Source organism: Pagrus major, chromosome 21 (genome assembly GCF_040436345.1).
Source record: "Pagrus major chromosome 21, Pma_NU_1.0".
Taxonomy (NCBI): Eukaryota; Metazoa; Chordata; class Actinopteri; order Spariformes; family Sparidae; genus Pagrus; species Pagrus major.
The window spans coordinates 12,893,943-12,914,166 of record NC_133235.1 but is presented as its reverse complement, the minus strand read 5'-3'; the positions used below and the strand labels follow the sequence as shown (position 1 = coordinate 12,914,166).

Genomic DNA, 20,224 nt, shown 5'->3' with positions numbered 1-20,224 from the left:
TTCCCAATTAGCAAACACTTCCTATACTACATCGCTCCAACATAATAATAAAGGTCTACAAGACGTGTGTGCCATCTAGAGTGGGTCTATGATGCAATCAGAAGTGTAATGCATTCAGGAACTCGCTGTAAAATCGTCTTTATAGACAAAGATTTATGAACCAATCTACTGATGAAACATGAGACAACACAATAAAACACTAATTAAACACTAAACAAAGAACAAAAGGCGTGGGGTTTTTGGACCTGTGTAGCTGAGTGAAGATGTAAATGTATGTAGCTGTGTTCAACAACAAAAGAGACCTCTGAGTGGAGGGAACTTAAAACGTTAAACTGAGCTGGCATCGTTCAACAGCTGAGAGTGGTGAGAATAAGAAGGGGACAGAGTCTGAGTTTATTAAATCACTATAACTAAAACAACATTCTAGTTTGAGTCTTGCCGAAGCATAATAATCTATAAACATCAACCCTGGAAAAGCATGTTATACCTGAGGAGGTTGTAGACTCTCTCTCGCTCTTCCTCTCTCCAGATTCAGGCAACCCTTTCCTGGGCGTGTAGGGAGGTCACTTTCTTCAGTCCTATGAGGACCCAAAAGTTCTGTCACAAAGCATGCTCGGAGTTGCTTGACTTTAAGCCCAGTGAAGGTGGTGGCCAGAGGTGAAGAGCCAGAGTGGGTGAGAAAAGTGTGCAAAAGCTAAAGAAAGTCCCCTTTAAATTCCAGCAAAATGGGAGGTGTCTGTATGAGGTCGTAGCTCTGGGGCGTCACACCTCCTCCTCTTTACCTCTCATTTGTCATACCTTCCTAACTCTAAATCTCTCTAAATCATTAACAAAGTCTGTAATAACGTTGAGGATCACATCTTTTCAAAAGTCAATGATATCAACAGTGGAGCAACATACTGTAGATCTTTTATTGTTTAAAAGTCCTTTTCCCAGCTACATTACTGTTTTTTGTGGTCTTATCATTCATAAGCGACTGGTCGTCTGTTTCATCACTCTCTTGAGTTTTTCTGCTTTTGTAATAAGATTACAAAGGATATTCAGCTATATGCAGCATTTAAGACTTAAGTTCAAATAACAGCTGATTTTTCTGATTAAACAATTCACATTAAAGGTCACTGAACCAAATATAGCTTGTTCAGCAGTTTGTGCAGCAATTAGACAGTTACAGATACTCCATCTGGTTCTTCTGCAGGAGGGAACAGGAACAAGAGGCAGGTTTAACTTTTCTTATGACAAATATTAAAGGAATAGTTCGCTCTAGAACAAAATTCAGTCATTATCGACTCACCCTCATGCTGATGAGAAGTCCGGTGTAATTTCTTATTCCTCAAAGTGCAGCTGGAGACCCGCGGGGGTACCCTCCTGCAGCAAGCATCCATATAACGGGTACCAATGGTGTCCGAGACGATAAGGTCCATAAAACTACACAAAAACTTTGTAATAATCCTCCATACTGCTCGTCCGCCGCAATCTAAGTGTCCTGAAGTGGCGACATCCAGAGTTTACTCGAAACAACGTCATTTAGTACATTTTTATAGCCTAAACAGTCACTATACTGTATTTACCTGGAGGCACGCTCCCACGTGCACGCGAGTCTCCCTCACAGCCGCTTGCACTACGGAAGCGATAGATACACACCGGTATTTACATCCAGCTGTGAGTTTCAAAGTTTCAAATCACTAGTGCAGGCAGATCCCTCTTGTGTTTGTGTGTCGCTCGGTCGCTCACAGCTGGATGTAAATACCGGTGTATCAATTGCGAGTTCTCGTTGATCTTGTCTGGCGTGGCTTCCGTAGTGCAAGCGGCTGTGAGGGAGACTCGCATGGTACAGTATTTATAGGCAGTTTTAAGTTCACAAGTGAAGCAAATAAACTCATACTCAGTGGCAGAATGTAACTAAGTATATTAACTGAAGTACTGTACTTAAGTACATTTTTGATATTGCCAGAAAACTACTTTTGATACTTAAGTATGTTGGGACCCACAGATGAAGTCGTTCATTTTCATTTTCAAAATGGACTCTGAACTGAACTCAGTTTCCCAGAAATTCCCCAGTCTTCACACCTAGGGGCTAATTCAGCTTTGAGCTACTATTGGTCAGGATGACAGATCCCCTCTGATCAGATCTGATCAAAACTCCAGCTCCTTCCTTTGTTCTCTCTCTTCTTCACCTCTCCCCCCACGGGGCTGCCTGCCCTCAAGTTCAACTCTTCTGGATTCTTGTAGGCCTAACAGCTGCTGAGAGCAATATGGTAATATTGGTTGTAGTTATTAAGTTAAGTATTAATCAGAGTTACAAACTGACAGTTTAGTACCTTATTCTGAGACTGATTTGGTGAATTGGCTATTAGGTGATCTAATGTAAACTGGATCTTCTTATTTATCATAATTAATAATTATCCCTGAATCTTTAATTATTGTTGACAGCAAAATGTAACCCAAAACTCGCCATTAATGTTGCATGAAGCAGTACAAGTACCTTTATATCTGATACTTAAAGACTTTCACTCAAGTACTATTTGGATGGGTGACTTTCACTTTTACCAAAGAAATTTAAACATATCTGTACTCTTACTGTATGTATGTATGGCTTTTGGATACTTTTTACAGCGATGTTCTTACCTCAGTCACCATAATCAGGCCAATGCAAAAGGACACAACACAGATGAAGAGCAGAAGAAGTTTACGTCGATGACCAGTGAGAAAGAAGGATGGATACAGGTCTGATATGGACGTCACCAAGGCTTCCAGACACACAAACTGTGGGTAAAAGATAAAATGGCTCCTGTTCACATATTTTACACCTTCTACATTTCTACTTACAGTTAAGTAAATCAGGCACTATGAGGCCTTTACTATAAGGGAATGTTATTAAACATACTACAAGGACAGTCTCAATTTAAGATGCCTCTAAATGACCCACATAAGGTCATTTAGAGGACTACTGCAACAGCATCCTCTATGGCTCATCTTCCAAAGTCCTCAATAAACTTCAATACATCCAAAACTCTGCTGCCCGCCTCCTCACCCACACCCGCTCCCGTGAACATATCACCCCCGTACTCCAAAACCTTCACTGGCTCCCTGTCCCACACCGAATCAACTTCAAGCTCCTCCTACTCACCCATAAAGCCCTCCACAACCAGGCCCCTCCCTACCTCACGGATATGCTCCACCACCACACTCCTTCTCGAAACCTCAGATCCTCAGACGCTAACCTTCTCTCACCCCCCCTTAGGACCAAGCACCGTACCTGGGGGGATAGAGCCTTCTCCATTGCTGCCCCCTCCCTCTGGAACTCCCTCCCCAAACACATCCGTGACTGCCCAGACTCATCCACCTTCAAGTCATTACTCAAAACCCACCTCTTCAAACTCACTTTTCATCTGCACCTGTAGCTGTTTGCTGTACTCAACCTGTTCTCCCAAAAAACCTACACAGATCCATATCCTCATACACTGTTCTTTTTACTACATATTTTTCCTCTATCGCACCATGCACTTGAGTTTATGTATTCTTGTATGTATTCTATTCTTGTAAAGTGTCTTTGAGAGTTTTTAAAAGCGCTGTACAAATAAAATGTATTATTATCATTATTATTATTATTATTATTATTATTATTATTATTATAAGCACACAAGACCATCAGCAAGAAGATTGGCTATTTCTGTACAATTATTATAGTTATTCTTGTTACCTGTTGCTGGGTCAGATTCAGACTTATACTGGTCAGATAAGTCATGAATCTAAAACTATTTATTTATGGCAGAGTGTAGTGGATGACTTGAGTTTCACATCCTGAGGAAAGAAGAAGCTGCTCTGTAGTCTGGCAGAACCGTACAACACTTAAACAAGTTCAATTTCGTCATCTGTTGTCCACAGAGGCCACCAAAATCAACAAAAAATAAAAGTTCCTTGCAGTAGCTTTAGAAAAATCTGGTGTTTTCTTTAAATACAAATGAATGGTGACACTTTACCTCACACCGTCCAGTCCAAGGAAGATTATTATAATGAAGAAGAAGGCAGCCCAGATTTGAGGTAAAGGCATCATGGCCACTGCCCAAGGATAGGCAATGAATGTCAGACCTGGACCTGCAAAGGGTCCAACATAGATGGCAAGATAGGTTTAACTTCAGTGCTCTTATGGTGCAGTGCACTTAGACCAAGCGACAAACAAAGACAAACTTTTTGGATATCTAGATTACATACAAAGTCAATGCAGTCTCTTGGGGCAACAGCACTGCTGTGCTCTTGAACGAGTTGAAAATATTTAACTTTCAGGGTCATGGGCTTTGCCGAGTAGGGCTGGGTAGAGTGGGGAATGATAGCCGCATCTGAACTGTCTAAAGCCAGCCAGATTTGGAGGAGAGGGTCAGTTGCAACGCCTGACTGTTTGGAGGATTTTACATTGGATTCTGCTTTGATCTGGAGCTGCTAAACGATGGGAGGAGAGCTCAGAGATAATTTATTTATCTTCATTTTATGAAGAGGAGAGGGAAGTAAGAAGATAGACAACCAGAGTCGATGGTGAGTACTGCATTCAACTGAGAGGTTCAAATGAATTTAAAAACACACACACCCTCCATGCGTGCCATTGTACGCTAGTTTATGACATGTCCTGCCCATCTCTCTCATCCTGTTTCCTATCATCTATCTAAGCTGTCCTGTCCAATAAAGCCATGGAAAGGCCAATAATAATAATAATAATAATAATAAAAATAAACTAATACGCAAAGTAGAAAAAGATTTGGATAGACTCCCATTTAGCCATTTAGAGGTGTTCTGACTGGTGGACTTTTTCTTTTTTGCAATTTGTGTAACTTTGCTGGATGAATAGTGCTATACCCAAAGTTTGATTGATTGATTGATTGATTGATTGATTGATTGATTGATTGATTGGATCATTGCATCATTTTCAGACACAGCTGGCAGGTTTTTTGAGTGCACCTTACCTCCCTCATATTGCAGGTTTAAGGTTGGGTTAATAGTTTAAAGCAGCAATCTCGAAAATTTCCGGAAGCGCCAGTTGTCGGTGTATTTTTGGACCTCACTGCTCCCCAGAGATCCGGTGTCGCCTGTGTGACGTCAGTCAGTTGGCAGTTGGCTGCTTTGCCACGCCTCCATAACAACACCATATGAAAGTGATTTGCACCTTTTTTAAAAGTTTCATCTTGCGTTGTTATCTTTCATTTGTTTGGTTGGCCATGACCGTTAACATTAACGTTGACCGTTTACTCCAAACACTAGCAGAGACTAGGACAAACAGGACGGTTATGTCACGTGCGAACCACCTTCTCTCTCTGGCCAACCAAACACTGCTAACTGTGCTCCACTTGTGATATTTATTGGGAAAGTCTCCACTGACACCCAGTGTACATCTTTGGCATTACAGCAAATGCAAGGAATTTCACATATTTATTTACATGAAAATCTTTTGAAAAGATTATTACTTTAAGTGAGGTATGTAGTTCTTGTGGTTAAGATTAGCTTTAAGAAATAACTAATGATGAGAGTAGGATGAGAAGATGGCCCTATTCATCACAATTTGATGACCCAGCATCTAACAGCCCACAGCACTGTGAGGACCTATATACCATATGGGGACCTAAAGCAAAATTTTGGTTCTGGCAAGGTTTTATAGTTTAATTTAGGAACAAGACTTTGGAAGGAAGTAAATGCAGTTTGTATATTTTTATAGGCGTAAACAAAAACATTTTGGTTGATTATTCACTGTTTTTAATAGGAGCACAATGAAGCAACACAATGTTTGCCAACAGACCATCCCATACCTGATTCAGCCGCCATTGAGATGTCGACACCCAACTCATACGACATGAAGCCGAGAACAGAGAAGACTGCAAAGCCGGCAACAATGCTGGTTACACCGTTTAGTATGCACAAGGCAAACGTGTCTCTGGAATAAGAAAAGATTATTATGTATTATATCCTGCATCATGTAAACAAGCAACAGAATCACAGCAAAGTGCATAGAAACTCGTTCTTTTTCTTACTTGTAGCAGTTGTTGTTATATTTGTTGTAGCTTCCCAAAGCCGGCAAACAACCTTGGCAGACAACCAAGGAGAATAATATCTGGCTCCCAGCATCCATCCACACCTAAAAACAGTTAAATGAGTTTCAACTGTTATATGCCTTTAAATATTTATTTAGGTATTTTATCTTTATACTGTTCTTGTCAGTATATGTGACCAACTTGATTCAGCAGCTCTGAATGAGAGCTTGTCAGGTGTCAAACATTTCTCATAAAAAGAAAGAAAGTTTCATTCAAGTGCCCATACAGAAACCTTCCTTGGCTGGGAGTGGATTTTGCCGCAGTTTCCACACTTGGTTCTGCAGGACTTGTAATGCACACTATTGTTCAGTCCCCTAAACCCTACCAGTCTCATTGGGATTGGCCCAGTGTCATGCAGTGTCAGCCAAGTAGAGTTCTGTACAGGATCACTTATACATCCACTCATCATGACTCACACATACACTTCACCTGAGGATCAGCAAGACGGGTCAAATCAGGAGAAAGGTAAAATCGTATTCCATCTGCAGCTCCTGGTAGTGTCAGACCACGGATCAGCAATACGATCAACATCATGTAAGGAAAGGTGGCTGTGAAGTAGACGACCTGAGAGAGGAGCACCAATACATTCTGCATTCAACAGTGTTTAATTTTGGCACCACGGTTTAGTATTAAGATTTTCCATGAAGTGTTTATGTATTTGAAGTGTCATGAGTATGATTAAGGAAATGATTTCACCTTTCCTGATGACTTCACACCTTTCCAGACACAGAAGTAACAAATGACCCAGCTTAGCACAAGACATCCAGCCAGGTCCCAGCGGATACTTCCCATCTCCTCAATCCCTCCAGACAATCCCAGGACTCTCCTCCTGTGTGCAGAAAAAAAACTGCGTCAACATATATATTTTTATGACTCAAAATATTTTTAATCATATCAGTACTTACTGCCAGAACTCTCTTGCTGAAGATGTTGCATTTTCATTTATTTGGTCATAAAATGAATCGTTTTGATGGTTATCAATGCAGTTCTCTTACAGAGGAAGAATAAAAAGAAACAAGTTAGAGCAGCTAGAATATTTTTTAAATTGCCACAATGTTGATATTCGGTAAGCCTTGTGAATAAAAATAAAAAGTCAATACATTTCTAGCACCTCTTATGGGAAAAAAAACAAACATGTGTCATGTGTTACCATTCTCTGTACTTCTATACCTACTGTATATGATGTTATGGCACCAATGAAATGCAGATGTGTACCTGTGTTCCAGGTGTTGTTACAGCTGGTCCAGGGCAGTACAGTGTGGAAGGAGGAGAACAGGTAGAGGAAGGCCCAGGCCAGGATGACAATATAATACATCACCATGTAAAGTGATATCAACTCGTTGTAGCCCAAACCTATTGATGAAAATAGGATCAGTTTCAACATTAAGTACATACAAGTAATGTAAGACAGATTAGAAATACTTCTTGCACTGTGTTGAATGTGTAGCTAAATTATCAATACCTTGAAATAAAGGACAAATTCTCCCCCAACATGTGATTCCAGCCTCACTAGTTAACTGTCCCGCTGATACCTCCAGAAAGAAGAGGGGGATCCCACAGGTGAGCAGGATCGAAACATAGGGGATCAAGAAAACCCCTGCAGGAAAGAATTTAGCAAAGTACAAAACACTAAATGTTAATGATTCAATACAATTCTTCCAGTCTTTTCTCATCTGAGGTTTGAAGTACAAAACAGGAAGACTTTCGATCACAGTCTCACCTCCTCCATTTTTGAAGCACAGATAGGGAAATCTCCAAACATTGCCCAGACCAACAATTTCTCCAATTATTGCCAAAATGAACTCCCTCTTGTTGGCCCACTGGCCTCTCTTATTACACTTTGCCGGAGCATCATTTTGATTGTTGTCATCATTCTTCTCTGGATTACTTGCTGGCTCCATCAGCAGGTCTGCTGTGTTGAAATGTGATGACAATAAATTTCATTCATAGTGTAAGCTGGATGCCTGAGTAATTAACAAATACAGGCTCATATAAAAGTGCAAAACAATTTCTTGAATCCTTTTCACTACAAGCGCAAATACTGAAGTGCAAGAATGCGAATAACACTGCTGGTTTGAATGTTTATGACAACGTGGATCTATAATAAACATTTGATACAGCTCGACACACAAAAACATTTCACTCTGTTACACAAATGAAAAATTCTCACTTGCCCCTCAGGGCTTCCATACAAAAGCCACGCACATGACATTCCTTCAATTTTTTGCAGGGCAGCTCTCTCAAGCCCCATTCACACTGCCTTTTCAGTGCAGAAATCATGTGCCGATACTCCGCCTCACCGTCTGTGTGAAAGTTACAGATGTGGAGAGGGGGGACAGTTTTGCTGTAGCTCTGATCCGGAGGTAGTATCAGAGCCGCAGCAGAGGCGAGCCGGCCTCTGCTGCGGCTGTGTGAATGGAAAGGGTCAGGGGTTATGGTTACTCTTCACTCTGGCAGTAGAATGGCAGATATTATGTGACGCGAATCAGAGCAAAAAACTTTAACTCACCATGTCTTTGTCTGCTTCCACTATTGTGTTGTTGTAGTTACTGTCTGGCAACTTATATTGAAAAAAATCACTGCGACTGTCAGCCCTCCCAACCGAGACTTCAGTGAACTTTGCCCCAGACAACAGCATCCCTCCCAACGAGTGACAGTCAGACAGGGTCCTCTATTAACTGATGGTGATTGTGTAATTATGTAATTTAGAGCAAAAAAACGTAACTTTGTCACTTTCCAGGATACATGATGGGTTAGAATCTCAATCACAACACACTATAACAGCATTCATATGAAACAGTCGGCAGATACATGTTTAAAAAATTGGAAAGACGGTAAAACAACACAACTCTGACTCAGTACTGCAGACCTGGCAGGCTCAACCCATTGATCAGGTTCTCTTTGTTTGGGCTATAAGTTTGTTTTCAATGTTAAACTGATGAACTTCAACAGTCCATAACGCAAATATGGAAAACAGAACAAAGAAAGATTTTGATTTTCCCTCACAAGTTTTGGAGTGCTGTTTAGCCCAACTCCTGACAAGGAGGTAACGACGGATGTCTTAGGTCATCTTGTTTCATATGATACCAGTATCTTCACTCAAAGCCAGTGGAGTGTTTATTCCAGTAACGAAAACTATGAACAAAAATGTTTGTTTGACTTCTTTTCATGACTAAGACCGAAAGATGAAGAGCTAAAAATAGATCTTTGATAATTAAAACTTTGATGAAATGTATGTTTTGTTTTCGTTGAGAAGATGAGTTGGGACTAAAATATAAGTGTTGGGTTATCGGGCATTTAAACAATAAACAATTTTTTCCACAATTGTGCGAGTTAGTGACAGCAGTATGATGGCTTTGGTCGCCATAAAAGGAATAGATCTATAGACACACAATATTTATGATTCGGGTAAAAGGAAAACAAAATAATAACAAAATAATTAATGAATGAGCCTGGCTTCCAGGCTAACGTTGGCTTCGGTAATGTGTTGGTAACAATAGTTTGCATGCTTCAAAGCTTGCGAGAGTAACATGTAAGGCTTTAGAATTAACATTTTAACTTGTCTCGGACAAAAATGAAAGACGATAACAAAAAAGTCAATGGACAACACAGCAAGTGCAACAAACAATTATTAAGCCACAAATTAAAAAGCTTGACACAGAATCAATAGTAAAGTAAAACATCCCCAAATCCGACAGTACAGATATGTATAAACAGTAAACCAAAACACTGTAGCAAAGTACAATACGTGTGATTCAAAGTACTTAAGTAAAAGAAAACATACAAATTTCTATGCAGAAAAATGACTTTGTTGCAGTAATAAGAGTAAAGTGTCATTAATTACCTCCACCCCTGCAAATGCTTGAAGAGCAACTAAATGGCCCCTGAAAGTTTTTGCTTCACTACTGATACACTACAGGTGTGCCCACTGCTGTGACTTCACAGTTGGGTGTGGCAAGTAGAAATCCCAGAGCTGTAAAGTGCCAAATATGTACATGCTTCTCCTCTGGCATCCATCCAGAATATTAAATATTCATGTTTTTACACTCATCAACACTTCAACAGTGTTTACATAGTCTTGAAGATTACATATGAGGTGATGGCAAAATCATCACACAGCTCACACTCATCAACTGCATAATTACATATTCAAGACTCCTTAAGATTTAAAGACACAAACCCACCACCAAAATGAACAAGTGATTTAAAACTACTGTCACTCACAAATTGATGGTGGGTCTATAAACCTACTTTTTCGTTTAAAGTCACATTTGTAAAAAGAGATCTGACCTTAAATCACCTCCGATCATATATTCACTTCTAATCAATGGCGACCCCAAGAGGAGGTCAAGGGGGCCATGGCCTTACTGATATCATTTTTGGCCAACCCACTGGCCCCGCCCCCTTCGCATATGTATAATATGCTTCTCATTAATGAGTACTGTACACATACCATGCTTCTATCTGATATTTAACATTAGGTACTTTTTTTAACAGTAATTAAATAATGAAGATAAGATGAAAACAAGAAACGCATAGCCAGCCAGCTAATTTTGACTGTCCGTCAATGCCCCCCAAACCCTTATCATGGCCACCCCAAGATTATCAGTGACCCCTTCTGGCCCCCTTGATTAAAAAAAAAATGGTGGTGGGCCTGCTGATAATCTATTATGCTGTATACACAATAAATGCAGAAACAGAGTTACATAATTTCACACATGTTGTGACACTTTGCTGAATCCAGGCGAGCACTGCACTGATGAGGTCTTCTGGGGTGCAAAACAACCTGATTCTGTGAGGATGAGAAGAAAAAATAGCAATTATTACTATATTATACTTTTAATTTAATATATCTGCTGTAATTGCCTTTTCTGTTTCAGCGTGAAAAATATTGAGAAATTACTAGTTGCAGGGGACTGGCCTACAGAACTACTGTATTAAAAACTTGAACTTTTATAAAGTGTCAAAGTAAATATCATGTACATTAATTCATTCTGGCCTCTCTTCACTAGCTTCATCCTGAAGCATCAGTGAGAGTATACTGCAAGTCAATACATGGCCGTGCATTATCATGTCCGTGTATATTTTGATCATCCTTTATGGATCACCTCAGAGGTGCAGGATGCTGGTTATGTTACTGACCCAATGTACTGCTATTATGAATTCTACCAGAACCTATTGTTTGAGTGTACTGAGAAGATCATCAATGTCCTTAAACACCAAAGTTAAATTACATCAGTAATAGACCATTCAACTTTGAGCATCTATGCACTGATGTCTCTATTACGTGACTCACCTTCAGACCTGTCAGTTTTTTGTTTTTTCAGTTAAAGCACACAGCTCTGCTTGTGATAGAGGTGTTTCTGGGTCAAGGGTCTTCTTTGGTGATGCATCATGCAGGTTGGCTGCTGGAGTACACAAAGTTTTCAGTCTCTATAAAGAAACAAGAAATGGGACAAGAATTAGGTTGGACAAACAACAGACGTCAATATTTCCAGGGGAGCGGCCTCACTGATTACTGTAAGAAACAAACACAACTTTATGACTTTATTCACTGATTTTGTTGAAACTGGATCATATTTCAAGGAGTTTCCTGATGGACAGACAGCTGTACTTCTTAGATTCCCCTATGATCGATAAAAAACTTGACAAAGTGTCTTCTAGTGTGAAATGAATCACAACTTTCTGTGCGCAGGTGTCCCACCGCATACAGCTGGTGCCCTTTTTATTTTATATTTTTGCCCTTGAGTCCCCCACTGTCCCATAGACTTACCTGTCTCACTGTTCCTGGGGTTACTGCGATGCTATAGAGAATCCACAGTGGAGTCGGGAAAACTGAAGAGAGAGCAAGAACTATTCCAATGGCATAGCCCCATCCGGGGTACTGGTAGGTGCTGTTGTATGTCAGAGGGGTGAACTTGACCAGTGAGAAAAGCAATATTCCCTGTTAATGAAAGAAGAGACATACAGGGAACATTTAATGAACAGCATACATTTTTAGTCACCACAGATATTTTTTGTCTTCTTGTCCCATTTTTCAGTTGAATGTCCAGCTTGACTTTGTCTCCTGAACTTCCCCATAAATTTACTTACAGTACAAGCCAATGGTGTGAGGAACCTCCAGCAATATTTCATATAAGGCGAAGGGTAGTAGCCAATCATTTCCTTTATCTTCTTGTAATAATGATCAGCACCTTGCAGACATAACACAATATTAGCTATATCAACCTTTAAAGCATGTGATCAAACACGGAGAAAACATTATATTTTGAGTCCTAGGTGCTATATAGTAAGCAACTGGACGTTGTTCAATTTGTTGAAGACGTTTCATCCAAGAGGCTTCCTCAGGTCTAACTAACTGGAGGGGAGTTGCAGGCTTTTATACTGTGAGGGAGTCCTTACAGAGTCATTAAGGACACTGTAAGCTCTGAGTTTCAGAGTCGTTAGGGCCACTTGTGGGTCGTTGATGCAACCGGCCTTCATGTGGGTTGCTAGGGCTAGGTGAGCCCATGTGTGAGTGGTTGTTAAGGTGTCTGGGGATGAAACTCAGTACACCATTGTAGGTGGGTGATAAGTAATAATAATAATAATAATACATTTTATTTGTACAGCGCTTTTAAAAACTCTCAAAGACACTTTACAAGAATAGAATACATACAAGAATACATAAAATCAAGTGCATGGTGCATAAACACAGGTGCATGGTGCGATAGAGGAGAAGTCGTTGTGGTGAGATGTTTTGGGCCAATGAGTATGATTTCAGATTTGTCACTGTTTAGTTTCAGAAAGTTTTTTTGCAGCCATGATTGTAGTTCTGACAGGCAGTTTGTGAGGGTAGAGTGGGTGGCAGGGGTGATGGATTTTGTGGAGATGTGGAGTTGGATGTCGTCGGCATAGCAGTGAAAACGGAGACCATGCCGACGGATGATGGAGCCAAGGGGGAGTAGATAGATGATGAAGAGGAGTGGGCCAAGCACTGAGCCCTGGGGGACGCCTTGAAGCAGGGGGGCAGTGGAGGAGGAGCAGTTGTTGACATGGATGAACTGTTGTCTGTCTGAGAGGTAGGATTTGAGCCAGGAAAGAGCGGAGCCGGTGATGTTGAGAAATGTTTGCAGGCGGGACAGGAGGATGGAGTGGTTGATGGTGTCGAAGGCTGCAGTGAGGTCAAGGAGGATGAGTATACTGAGGTGGCCGGAGTCTGCAGAGAGGAGGAGGTCGTTGGTAATTTTCAGGAGAGCGGTTTCGGTGCTGTGTTTGGGGCGAAATCCAGATTGAAAAGGTTCGTACAGTTCATGAGAGTGGAGGTGGGTTTGGATTTGTGAGGCGACAACACGTTCCAGAATCTTTGACAGGAAAGGGAGGTTTGAGATAGGACGGAAGTTTGAGATGATGTCAGGATCCAGGCCGGGTTTTTTGAGGATGGGGGTGACAGCGGCCAGTTTGAGGGATTCGGGGACAGAGCCAGAGGAGAGGGAGGAGTTAATAATGATGGCGATTAATGGGGAGATTGTAGGGAGGCAGGATTTCACGATGGAGGATGGGATAGGGTCCAGAACAGAAGTAGAGTTTTTTATCTTGGTGATAATGGGGAGGAGTTCCAGGGGAGAGACAGGGGTAAACTGTGACAGAGGTTGAGTAGTGGTGGTGGTGATGGGGGGGGTGAGAGGTGGAGAGGCTGTAATGGGGGGGGGAAGTGCTAAGTTGATTGTAGATAGTGTCGATCTTAGACTGAAAGGATGCCAGGAAGGAGTTGCATTTGTTGACTGTGAAGGAGGCGAGGGTGTTGTCGCAGGGTTTGAGGAGTTTGTTGATGGTGGAGAAAAGAGTCTTGGGGTTTTTGGAGCCAGAGTGAATAAGCTGAGAGTAGTAGGTGGACCGTGCAGTGACGGCATAAGTAATGTCGTAGGCCACCTCCTCTGTTCAAGGACGGTTGTTCCAGTTTGACATAGATGGATTCTTTTACTCCTCTTTCAAACCATCTCTCTTCTCTGGCTAAGATGTTTACATTGTTGTCCTCAAAGGAATGATTTTTCTTCTTCAGATGTAAGTGGACAGCAGAGTCTTGACCTGAGGAGTTGTCCCTCCTGTGTTGTGCCATTTGTTTATGGAGAGGTTGTTTTGTCTCTGCAATGTACAAATCTGTGCAGTCCTGGCTGCACTGAACAGCATTTTTTTTTTTCGTCTCTTCCTCTCTGTCTGCACAAGCTTGTGCCCCACTCGAGCACAAGCTGGGGGTCATCAGAAACCTAAACCATGACTGACAACCTTCATCCACATTATAATTTGAGGTTATTTACGCTCACAACAGGAACCTTAAACCTTAAATACCTTAAGTCTCACCTAAATTGGAAGAGTTATTAATTATAGTAGTTAGTTATAGTTGAAAGGGCTTCTGCTACTTTGGGGTTCAACAAAGCCTAAATATACAGTGCTACAGGTGACCTTTTTAATATACTGTATTTTTGATTGCACATTTTTAAAAAGCACATGTGTTAATTATGATTAATAAATAAAATTGTAATTTTATCCTCCTTGAAACAAATGATTTTGCTGCTCACCAAATATCCATCCCACGCAAATGGACTCCAAAATGGCACATAACATGATTGGCATTCCACTGCAGGCATAGTAGTCGAACAGCAGAAAAACATAAAGTCCTCCCTAAAGCACATAACAGAGAAGAAAGGGGCAGAAACATATGTTTGGTCAAAGGGTTAAAGGCAAGACCTATTTGACACAGAGAAAGAGAGAAATGCAAAGGCTAAACAAATGAACTCTTACCTCAGTCACCATAATCAGGCCAATACAAAAGGAAACAGCACAGATGAAGAGCAGAAGAAGTTTACGTCGATGACCAGTGAGAAAGAAGGATGGATACAGGTCAGATATGGACGTCACCAAGCCTTCCAGAACCACAAACTGTGGGTGAAAGATAAAATGGCTCCTGTTCACATTTGTTACATGTTCTACATCATACTTACAATTTAGTCAACAAGCCAGTATGAGATCAATGGTGCCACTTTACCTCACTGTCCACTCCAAGGAAGATTATCATAATGAAGAAGAAGGCAGCCCAGAGTTGAGGTAAAGGCATCATGGCCACTGCCCGAGGGTAGGCAATGAATGCCAGACCTGGACCTACAAGCGGATGGCAAACTAGGTTAGACATTAGTTTTCTTATAGATCATTATGTGCTTATGGGTAGGGTCATTTTGATAAAAGCCAATGAGCTGCTGAGCTTGTGTTCCCAGTGTGGTCGGAAATTAAAACTGAAAACTTTCTCTATTCAATATGCCTAACCATCCACGCATTGTCACCTTTCAACCTATGTTGGTATTGACATATAGTATACTGTATGTGTTTTGCTAAGATGTTGCCTTGTTTGATAGAAGGCATGCACTACATTAAACATGGTACAGTCCCCTGTTTTGCCAAATTCAAACTGTTTCATTACACTATACACACCAATTTGGGCTGTTGTTGTCTAATCTTTCAAATGGACTGGAATGATTGAAACTGGAATAGAGTGATCCATTAACCCCCGATTTCAGGCACATCCATCTTTAAACATGTCCTTCATTCTGATCTCAACTGCACACTTGTAACAACTGTTACAACTGTAAAGTTTCATGACTGCATCTTGTACAGCTGTGACGCTATGGTGGTGACAAAATCTATCCAGAGACAGGAGAAATACTTCCCATCCCTCCCAATCCCATACCTGACTCAGCCACCGTTGAGATGTCGACACCCAACTCATACGACATGAAGCCGAGTACAGAGAAGACTGCAAAGCCAGCAACAATGCTGGTTACACTGTTTAGTATGCACAAGGCAAACGTGTCTCTGGAATTAAAAAAGATTATTATGTGCTGTATCCTCCATCACACCAACAGGTAAAAGGCATAAAAAGTAAGTTCATAGAAAATAGTTGTTTTTCTTACTTGTAGCAGTTGTTGTTGTATTTGTTGTAGCTTCCCAAAGCTGGCAAACAGCCTTCGCAGACAGCATAGGAGAATAATATCTGGCTCCCAGCATCCATCCACACCTAAAAACAGTTGAATGAGTTGTAATCGTTATATGCCTCTTCGTATTTTATTACCCACATGATATTTATACTTCTAATCAGTATATATGACACTGATGTTTACTTGGCTCAGCAGTTCTGAATAAGTGTGTCTCAGATCTTAACGATGCATCATGCGAAGATGAAAATAAAACATGTGACGCAAACCCGTCCAAAGTAAGAGGAAGTCTCTAATGCACATGTTCTCAACTGGACTGTAGGACTGTAGCACACAGGCTCTATGGGCCCATGGGTTGCGTTCTCTTTGTTCTTTGAAGAGCAAGCGTTGCTGGTCTCTCTTGGCCAGGGATGAGGTGTTCAGGGTCCAGGTCAGGTTGTCCGTGATGTGCACCCCCAGGACCTTTGTCAAAAGCACAAAGGTCCACAGTAGTGCCGTTGTTGTAGAGTGGAATGTGGTTGGGACAGTTCCCCTTGAAGTCAACAATGATCTCTTTCATAACTCTTTTGTAAGTCAGGCCCGTCTTGTCCCGGAGATCATCTAACTTTGCTTTGGTAAATCAGTTGTGGGTCAGCAAGGAAAACAGCAGTGACTAGTGGACTCAAGACATAGGTGTGTTGTTGAGTGCCTCTTACTGTCAAAAATAGTTTGGGCAAGCAGGACAGTGAATGAAAGACTAGATTTTGGCTACACACAGAACATTTGTCAAGATGAACTACGTTTTGGTTTTGGTCTTGAATAATGAGTAATATTGAGTGGAGGATACTAACATCAGAGTGTGTCGAAGTCCTTCACTGTAAGTATGCAGTGTCAGCCAAATAAGTTCCGTACATTTGATCAGTTATACATCTACTCATCACTCGCCCATACATCTCACCTGAGGATCCGCCAGGCGGGTCAAATCAGGAGAAAGGTAAAATCGTATTCCATCTGCAGCTCCTGGCAGTGTCAGACCACGGATCAGCAATACGATCAACATCATGTAAGGAAAGGTGGCTGTGAAGTAGACGACCTGAGAGAGGAGCACCAATACATTCTGCATTCAACAGTGTTTCATTTTGACATCAAGGTTTAGGCTCATGATTTTGCATGTCAAAACAACATCTTATGCAATCTGAAGTTTCATGAGCAGAACAAATGTATACGTGCACCTTTCCTGATGACTTCACACCTTTCCAGACACAGAAGTAACAAATGATCCAGCTGAGCACAAGACATCCAGCCAGGTCCCAGCGGATACTTCCCATCTCCTCAATCCCTCCAGACAATCCCAGGACTCTCCTCCTGTGTGCAGGAAGAAAATGATGTCAACATATATTTTTATGACTCAAAATAGTTCATATCATATCAGTACTTACTGCCAGAACTCTTTAACTGAAGACGTTGCATTTTCATTTATTTGGCCATAAAATGAATCGTTTTGATGGTTATCAGTGCAGTTCTCTTACAGAGGAAGAATGAAAAGAAACAAGTTAGAGCAGCTAGAAATCTTTAGAGTGTGTTACTATGTTGAGATTAAGACAGACTTAAACAAAAAGTGCACCATTTTGTTGCTTTTTTTTATACAGTACACGTTGTATATAATGTTATGGCACCAATGTAATGCAGATGTGTACCTGTGTTCCAGGTGTTGTTACAGCTGGTCCAGGGCAGTACAGTGTGGAAGGAGGAGAAGAGGTAGAGGAAGGCCCAGGCCAGGATGACAATATAATACATCACCATGTAAAGTGATGTCATTTGATTGCTGTAGCCTAAACCTATTTTAAAGAATTCAAAAAGGTTTGAACATTAGGTACATGCAGCATTAGATACTTATTTAAAAACAAGTAATGTCAGCCAGAATTGAAATACTTCTTGCACTGTGTTGAATGTGTAGCTAAATTATCAATACCTTGAAATAAAGGACATATTCTCCGCCAACATGTGATTCCAGCCTGACCAGTTAACTGTCCCACTGATACCTCCAGAAAGAAGAGGGGGATCCCACAAGTGAGCAGGATCAAAACATAGGGGATCAAGAAAACCCCTGCAGGAAAGAATTTAGCAAAGTACAAAACACTAAATGTTAATGATTCAATACAATTCTTCCAGTCTGTTCTCTTCTGAGGTTTGAAGTACAATACAGGAAGACTTTCAATCACTTCCTTACCTCCTCCATTTTTGAAGCACAGATAGGGAAATCTCCAAACATTGCCCAGACCAACAATTTCTCCAATTACTGCCAAAATGAACTCCCTCTTGTTGGCCCACTGGCCTCTCTTATTACACTTTGCTGGAGCATCATTTTGATTGCTGTCATCATTCTTCTCTTCTGGATTACTTGCTGGCTCCATCAGGACAGGTCTGCTGTGTTGAAATGTGATGACAATGATTTAATTCATAGTGAACTTGAAAGAAGAAAAAAAAATCCAAAGAAATTTCCATTGAGCAGAGCAGAGTCTGCCCTGTAATTCAAATGTTACTTTTGTACTTGATGCATTCTTTCTCAGCCCTTATCCAACAACAACAAAGATAACAGCAACATGGATGTTTTAAGGAGAAACGACAATTGCAGCAGCGAAGGACAAAAGAGGAGACGGACCCAGGCTTAACAAAGTAGCTGAAAGTAAGATACACACGGACAGTCTATGACGTCTGACTTAATGTGTTCATTTTGTTCGGCTTTTTTCCCAAGGGCCCTGAAGGCTGCAGTTATTGAGCCTCTTTTAAAATGATCTAATCTGCATGCCTGAGCAATTAACAAATACATGCCCATATAAAAGTTACATTTTCAAAGATCACTGAGAAGGTTGTTTTTCAGTAACTGACACATTTAAAAATCTGTTAGTATTTATTGGCTCACTCCCGTTTTTCACTTTTATTGTCTTTTAAATCCAATTTCACAATTTCTTAATGTCTTATTTTTATTGTATTTACCATGGCCCTGTAAAGCACTTTACATTTCCTTGTGTCTGAATGGTGCAATAGAAATAAACTTACACGTTCCAGTGACCTTTCTACTACATCATGTATGGAGGACACCGATTAGATTAAAAAGCCTACCGGCTTCCTCAACATGTGTCCACATTTCTGAAACATCAGACATTTCACAGCAAAGTCGCTAAACAGTTTAACAATTCAGATGCAAGGTTGCTGAACCTAATGCAGATTGTTCAGCATGTTGTGCATCAATTAGTTGGTTAAGACCAAAACAGTTTGGACCAAAGTTAAGTCCTTCATTTTAAACGGGCTAAACATAGGTGCAAAATAATGTTTAGAATAATGTTTAAATGTTCTTATTAAAGAGAAAGAGCAAATTTTTTCTGCACATTTTGAAGAAAGAGGAGACAGCAAATGTGTACAGAATATATAGAGAATTAAAATATTCATGTCAACTTAAAGTCACTGGTTATTGTAATTTGCAGACTCAATATCACTACTCAATGCAACACAAAAAATGTACCAGAAACAGTTAAGCAAGAGATTTGTTACAGTGAAGGTGATATGTGTTTTAATTCCAAATTAACTTCTGATAAATGTCTGAATTCTCTCAGAGCTGAATAGATAATAGTGATTACTTAAAGTCAGGCCTCAGTGACGTCTGTAAGCCTTTATGCACACACATATATGTCTGACCTGGATCAACATACCAGTCTTCCTATAGCTTTGACACTGACAAAAGACACACTGACACCTATGTTGATAGGGCAGAACATGTTATCATCAAACAAAACATAGGAAAATGCTGTGCAGCCAGTGATTGACAGGGCTGTACCAGTTACAATGAACCTGTTGAGTTATCACTATCTGCTGCATGAAGGAGGCTTTCCATAACTTCCTGAATGTGTGGATTAGGTCGGCCTATATATGACCAGAATAAGTGTGTCAGATTGTTAAGATGCTACTTGAACTGTAGGTATTTAATTTGCTTTAACCCATTGACATCTGTTAAATTTTATATTCATTACAAGTTATTTGACTCAAGACTCATCTTTCCTACGAGCAAAATGTAGAATCCTCTAATTAATAAGCTAATGAGCTAATGCTAATTCTGGGGCCAAACAGAGTTTTCCAAACTACCTCGCAATCAAAAATCAGCCACTTAAGATCTTTCTCTTCTGATTAAAAAATGTCTTCCCCAAAACT

At 40.6% G+C, this 20,224-nt stretch overlaps 2 protein-coding genes across 2 annotated transcripts; both read right to left on the bottom strand.

Moving 5' to 3' along the window:
• Nucleotides 1-1,165: 1,165 nt before the first annotated feature.
• LOC141017015 (sodium- and chloride-dependent GABA transporter 2-like) lies at nt 1,166-7,975 on the bottom strand. Its single transcript, XM_073491636.1, has 12 exons — nt 7,795-7,975; nt 7,537-7,671; nt 7,290-7,427; nt 6,980-7,064; nt 6,771-6,903; nt 6,504-6,638; nt 6,015-6,118; nt 5,793-5,917; nt 3,988-4,095; nt 3,420-3,424; nt 2,626-2,763; nt 1,166-1,189 (listed from the first exon to the last, which is right to left on the bottom strand). Exons 1-12 carry the CDS (start codon nt 7,973-7,975, stop codon nt 1,166-1,168), a joined length of 1,311 nt encoding a protein of 436 aa, XP_073347737.1.
• A 3,406-nt stretch (nt 7,976-11,381) lies between these two features.
• Nucleotides 11,382-18,432, bottom strand: LOC141017014 (sodium- and chloride-dependent GABA transporter 2-like). The gene is made up of 14 exons (XM_073491635.1): nt 18,249-18,432; nt 17,991-18,125; nt 17,716-17,856; nt 17,458-17,542; nt 17,251-17,383; nt 16,977-17,111; nt 16,019-16,122; nt 15,796-15,920; nt 15,100-15,212; nt 14,856-14,993; nt 14,633-14,735; nt 12,168-12,268; nt 11,848-12,018; nt 11,382-11,507 (listed from the first exon to the last, which is right to left on the bottom strand). The coding sequence occupies exons 1-14, from the start codon at nt 18,430-18,432 to the stop codon at nt 11,382-11,384; spliced, it is 1,794 nt and encodes a 597-aa protein (XP_073347736.1).
• Nucleotides 18,433-20,224: the final 1,792 nt, after the last annotated feature.

Excerpts from the sequence above, each read along its gene's own strand:
- LOC141017015 (XM_073491636.1), bottom strand. The coding sequence starts at position 7,975 with ATGGAGCCAGCAAGTAATCCAGAGAAGAATGATGACAACAATCAAAAT. Across the intron at positions 7,428-7,536 it reads AATTTGTCCTTTATTTCAAG|GTTTGGGCTACAACGAGTTG; the intron begins GTATTGATAATT and ends TTTCATCAATAG. Across the intron at positions 7,065-7,289 it reads TAACAACACCTGGAACACAG|AGAACTGCATTGATAACCAT; the intron begins GTACACATCTGC and ends TTCCTCTGTAAG.
- LOC141017014 (XM_073491635.1), bottom strand. The coding sequence starts at position 18,432 with ATGGAGCCAGCAAGTAATCCAGAAGAGAAGAATGATGACAGCAATCAA. Across the intron at positions 17,112-17,250 it reads GTGTGAAGTCATCAGGAAAG|GTCGTCTACTTCACAGCCAC; the intron begins GTGCACGTATAC and ends CTCCTCTCTCAG. Across the intron at positions 14,736-14,855 it reads GCCTGATTATGGTGACTGAG|GGAGGACTTTATGTTTTTCT; the intron begins GTAAGAGTTCAT and ends TATGTGCTTTAG.